This window comes from Microtus ochrogaster, linkage group LG2 (genome assembly GCF_000317375.1).
Source record: "Microtus ochrogaster isolate Prairie Vole_2 linkage group LG2, MicOch1.0, whole genome shotgun sequence".
NCBI lineage: Eukaryota > Metazoa > Chordata > Mammalia > Rodentia > Cricetidae > Microtus > Microtus ochrogaster.
Genome location: NC_022028.1, coordinates 52439395 through 52444940, shown reverse-complemented (window position 1 = coordinate 52444940; position 5546 = coordinate 52439395). Strand labels below are relative to the sequence as shown.

Sequence of the window (5546 nt, the reverse complement as noted above, 5' to 3'; positions counted from 1 at the left end):
AAAGGCGTGCGCCACCATCGCCCGGCCTAAAAGCTCCGAAATTTTATCTGCAGAAATGGAACCTAAAGAACGCTGAGGTTCAACTAGGCAACAATGCTTAGCTTTTGAAGTGGCACAGTCCATGGTTTTGGTGGCCTTTCGAGGCTTCTGGAATTTAGCATCCAAGACACTGGTTCAATGCACTACGAAGGTAGGGGCGGACCGAAGCAGCACCGACAGGTCCTCGTCCTCCCTGCTCCCAGCCCCTCAAGGTTGAAGACACACAGTGACTCGCGGTGAGTTCCAGCTCTAGCTACGGAAGCCAGGAAGCAACCCGGGTGCTCCTCCAGCCTGATCCACAACTGGCACCTACCTCGCTTTCCTCCGCCGCCGCTTCTTTCAAGTCCGCGTCTCCATCTCCGTCGGTTTCCTCCGGGATTCCCTCAGTGTCGGCGGTCGCCGGGATCCCAGGAGTGGTCCTCATGTCCTCTGACTCCGCTGGCTCTCCGCCTTTGTCTGTGAGCGACTCCCCAGGGTTGTCCATCGCCGCAGAAGCGGGACACAGGCCACGGCAGGACAGCCAGTTGAAGGAGTGAGAGACTGCGAGCTGAGCGGCGGAGCCAGGGCTTACGGCGGTCGCGCCGTGATGACGTCACCCACGGCTCCTCGTATGGGTCATTTCCACAAGTGCGTTGCTGGCCCAAGAGATTCCTTTAAACCGTGTTTGTTTTCAGGAGAAATGAATTTTATAAGCGTGGATCCTCCGCTTTAGGGAAGAAGCGTTTTTGAAAGAGCGTGCATTCGTTTGCGGAGAGACTTCTTTTTTTTCTCCTTCCTGGATGCCACCTAATCTTTCTTTGACTTGAGCAAAGTCAGGGAGAAAACGCAGTCCCGCCGCTTGCCTAGGGCTGAACAGCTTCCAGCAGGGATCCAGCCTTGTATTTTTCGAAAGATCAGAGACTACGGGCTTGTGTTCACCAGGGAATTGCTAGGGTTTCCCCTCTGTTCCGCAAGCATCTCCAATCCAGCAGCATTTCCAATGCTCTCATTGAACGCCTCAGTTATCCGTCACCTCGAGTTAGTGGCCCCTTCCCGACTACACTTTTTTCCACTCCATCAATACTCAAAATCGGGACTGGTCGTCCAAATATGACCTAAAAAAAAAAAGTTTGGTTAATTTCACACCAACTAAGAGGGAGTTCTTCTGACCGTTCCACTGAAGCTGTTTAGGATGGAGCGCGAGGAAAACATTTTTTCTTTTAAATTTTTTCATGTGTATGGTGTTTTGACTGCATGTATGTCTGTGCACCACATGCGATCATGGTATCCTGGGAGGCCAGAAAAGGGTGTCGGATCCGCTGGACCTGGAGTTACAGACTGTTGTGAGGCGCCATGTGGGTGATGGGCATCACACCTGGCCACTCCCGTTCCCCACTCCCCCCCCCCCCTTTTTTTTTGAGACAGAGTCTCACTATGTAGCCTTGGCTGGCCTGGAACTTGCTATGTAGACCAGGCCGACCTTAAGCTCACAGAGGCACACCGTTTCAGCCTCCCGAGTGCTGGGATCGCAGCTATTTTAAAGCTCTACGGTCTTTCCTCAAGGAGGCACCAGAGGACTGGATTTTTCACGTCTGGTTCTAGGTCTCCGCCCCTATTCTGTACTTAATCTATGAGTCTTGAATGTAATTGGAAACACAGGTGCGTGTTACCAAATTTCTCTGGCTTCTACAGTGCCTGAACAAATTGTCATATTTCCAGTCGCACGAGGTTCCAAACCTTTGGGAAGGCGAGCACGACAGGAGGCTCCCACCGGTGTGCCGCGCGTGTTCTCTCGGACTTGTTGAAAGGGAGAGCGCGCTGGGATGGACCCCATCTCCGCAGGGCTCCGCTCGGCTCAGTCACCTGCACGGCGGCCGGAGCCCCGCCCACTAGGTGGGCAAGGAGGCGGGTCGCGGGGGCGCGGTGACGCGTGACGCCGGATCCCGGAAGTGACGCGACGCGGGGGGGGAGGCCAAGGAGGCGGGGGAGGAGAGGGGGTGGCGTCCCCGGCCGGTTTGAGGGGTGCGTTGCCCGGAGACGGAAAGTTTGGGAGCCGCAGCAGGCTCTGCGTGGCCCCGGGTGGGGGTCCGAGGAGCGGCGGCCCTGGGGATGGGGAAGGAGCAGGAGCTGCTAGAGGCGGCCCGCACCGGGCACCTCCCGGCCGTGGAGAAGCTGCTGTCCGGGAAGCGGCTCTCCTCCGGCTTCGGCGGCAGCGGCGGCTCCGGCGGCGGCGGCGGCTCCGGGGGCGGCGGCCTGGGCTCTTCCAGCCACCCGCTCTCCAGTCTGCTGAGGTGAGTGCGTGCGGGGCGGCTCGGGGCGGCGGGGCTCGCAGCCTGGACGGCGCGGGCTCCCTCGAGAGGTCGCGGCTCCAGGGGCGCGCGCGGCGCAGGCCAGGGTCTGGCGTCGGCGCTGCGGAGAAAGGGGGGAGTGCCCAGGTGGCAGCCCGCGCCGCATGGCACAATCCGGCGTCACCCTCGCCCGCCGTGGGGTGCCAGCTGTCGCGTCTCACAAAAGCGACTTCGGAGCAGCCCGAATTCGCGGAATCCCTCTCACATCCTGCAGGAGCTTCCACGTCGCGCAGAGCCTCGCGACTCCCCTGGAGCACATTCCCCTCATTTCCTTCTCCCTGGAACTTGGAACGTTCCACCGGGCTGTGCGGGACCCGGCTTTTGTTTGTTTTTAAAATTGCTTTAGCATTTATCGCGCACGAGGTGTTCAGTCTTTGAGCCTCTCGGGCTTGAAGCTCTATTTGTCGTCAATTTCCTTGTAGTCACCCTAGCTGGGTTCGTCCAAGTGGCGTCTGCTCATTTTCAAGGTTGGGAAAGCCTTGTTTAGGAAATCGAGGTGCGTTCAACTTTCTGAGACCTGTTAGACACTTGAATCCGGGGCTGCAAGGGTGGGTCGTCACTCTTTGTCGCTTACCAGGGGTTTGGAACGCTTTGTCAGAGTGCATGAAATGTGTTGGTTCAGCCGTGCTTTCGTAGCAGTTTCTTTTCCTTCCTTGTTCTTTTGAGGTTTTCAAGAAGTGGAAGTTCATTTAGCAGTGGCTTCGTTGGCTTCTGTTCCCTATTAGTTTGTGTACCTTCGGTTTGAGTGAGCTTGGAGAGCTTGGACCCAAGAAACCCAAGGCTCTACGAAACAGTCAGGTATCCAGTACTGAGTACCGACTTACATCTTCTCAGGGAGATTTTAAGAAGCATTCCAGAAGACCCCTCCCCTTCCTTTGGGGAGGAAAAACCCCATTCTGTTGGCTGCGATTTCCCCGGCCCCTTGAACAATACTGGCTCATAGTAGTTGGCAAAATTTGTTGAATAGATAGAAGTCCTGATTGGAGAATGATTGTTGTGTGCGTGATGGAGGCTAGAAGTTGACCTTGGTGTCTTCCTCAATTGCTCTCCATCTTCTCTCTTTGAGACTGTGTCCCTCACCAAATCTGGAGTTTGCTGATTGTGCTAGATTGGCTGGCCAGCAAGTCCCAGGGATTCCCCCGTCCCTACCCTCCCAGTACTAAGGTTACAGGCACATACAGCCATGTTGACTTTCCTCCCCTTCCTTTAAACATGGGTGCTAGGGTTCAAATCCAGGGGCTCCTGTTTGCTCTTTACGGACTGAGCTGTCTCCTCAGGGGATCATCCGTCTCTAAATAAATTGGTGGTGGTCCTCACTGTCAGCGGCTGGTGCTTCAGACTAGTGATAGTTTGGAAGTCTGAACCTCAGGGACAGTGTACTTCGGCTGACGTTGATCCGCCATGTATAGTGAGAGTGTTCCAGGTAAGCACACCCTGCTCACAGGCACGGAAAGGAGACTTACTTGGTGTTTGTGGGCTGCCCCGAGAAGGTCCTGCTTGGGATCTTGAGTAGTTGGGCCCCTTAAAGGTAGATAAGAATGGACTGGTGCACTGTCGCCTGTCGCCTGTTGCCTTTCCTATCGACAGTCTTCCTCACACGGAGGTTCTCAGTCCCCACATTAGTGCCTGGGGACAGAGAACAGGTTGTCCGAGTTAGGGCTACTACTGCTGCCATGAGACACCGTGACAAAGGCTGCCCGGGGAGGGCAGGGTTTATCTGGCTGACCTTCCACATCCTAGTCATCACCCAAGGGAGTCAGGACAGGAACTCACACAGGACAGGAACCTGGAGGCAGGAGCCGATGCAGATGACATGGAGGGGCTGCTTACTGGCTTGCTCATCATGGCTTGCTCAGCCTGATTTTTTACAGAACCCAGGACCACCAGCCCAGGGGTGGTACCACCCAAAAGGGGCTGGTCCTTCCCTCATCAATCACTAATTATGAAAATACCCTCCGGTCAGATCTTATTTTCTCAGTCGAGGCTCCCTTCTTTCAGATGCCTCTAGTTTGTGTCAAGTTGGCATGAAAGTAGCCAGTACACAGGTGCTCAGCAAGTAAACATTGGGTGCATTTTATCTTTCTTTCCCTCCCTCTGTCCCTTCCTCCCTTTCTCCTTCTTCTCCTCCTCCTCCTCCTCCTCCTCCTCCTCCTTCTCACTGTGTAGCCGTGGCTGCCCTGGAACTCGCTATGTAGGCCAGAGTGACCTTTAGCAAGCAGAAGTCTGCCTGCCTCTGCACCCCAAGAACTGGGATTAACAGTGTGCACCAGCAGGCTTGTTTTTAATTTCACCTGCAGTTTTGTCATCCTGCAGTTTTGGTGTTGAGAGGTAGGGGAAACTCCGCAGGTTTGGAGGTCCCTCTAATGAACCGATGAGGTCGTACTTGGAGATTTGCCAGGAGCGCCCTGGCCCCCAGACGACTCTGCTGGAGTACAGACTTCGGCCCTCACATACAGTCAGGTTCCTGCTGGTGTTCCCTCAGACCCCATGAGACGTTGCTGAGAGCTAGCTGCCGTGTCCGTTGAACAGGACAGTGAGGTCTGTCGAGCGCAGTGGTTTTGCTTTGGGTTTCCTGCCGATGTTTCCAGTTTCTGCCATGTCAAGCATGCGTGGTGTCTCCCTTCCCTAGAGTCACAGAGCTGCTGGGCTCTCATTGGCTCCTGTGAGTAGTAGAGGCCACAGATGTCCAGAGCTTCCTAATCTCCACTTTGTGGCTTTTAGAGACAGGGAGGACGTTTAGGCCCTTGTTACACTAGGTGTGTCATTAATTAGGGTAGCTGGTTCACCTACTGAAAGAGGTTGAGGCCATGCGTTTAAATAACCACTAGGTCAGCATGTCCCCCTGCAGGTTTGGAGATGGCAGAGGTGCGTCCCTCGGTATCCAGCCTCTTTCTTGCCGGGAACCCTGAGCTGTTATTGGAAGCTGCGGACTCCTAGTTTGGCGTCTTGACTTGTATCAGCAGGCATATCTTTCCTTGCTCCTAGGTGCCGTGACTGCAGCCTTCCTTCCTCTGGCAGTTTAAGGAGCTTGTGGCTGCAGTGGATACGGTGTTTGTTTCCTCATGTATTTGTGACCCCCCCACCCCGTGCATTCCACAAAGGTTTTGTATGTATTCTTTGTGTGTGTGTGTGTGTGTGTGTGTGTGTGTGTTCATGGGGCTGCGTGTATACATATGTGGA

The 5546-nt window shown here is 55.0% G+C and overlaps 2 protein-coding genes across 7 annotated transcripts in view; one reads left to right on the top strand and one right to left on the bottom strand.

Moving 5' to 3' along the window:
• The window catches only part of Taf11 (TATA-box binding protein associated factor 11), an 8928-nt gene extending 7038 nt beyond the window's left edge, over positions 1-1890 (bottom strand). For both annotated transcript variants that reach the window (XM_005360368.2, XM_026785814.1), the window contains exons 1-2: positions 1756-1890; positions 353-1133 (exon numbers count right to left, since the gene is read on the bottom strand). In XM_005360368.2, coding sequence (XP_005360425.1) covers positions 353-523 — 171 coding nt within the window. In that variant the 5' untranslated portion in view covers positions 524-1133; positions 1756-1890. The remainder of the gene's footprint in view (positions 1-352; positions 1134-1755) is intronic.
• Positions 1891-2008: 118 nt separating this feature from the next.
• The window catches only part of Anks1a (ankyrin repeat and sterile alpha motif domain containing 1A), a 159251-nt gene continuing 155713 nt past the window's right edge, over positions 2009-5546 (top strand). For all 5 annotated transcript variants that reach the window (XM_013351202.2, XM_026785430.1, XM_026785431.1 and 2 more), the window contains exon 1: positions 2009-2309. In XM_013351202.2, coding sequence (XP_013206656.2) covers positions 2128-2309 — 182 coding nt within the window. In that variant the 5' untranslated portion in view covers positions 2009-2127. The remainder of the gene's footprint in view (positions 2310-5546) is intronic.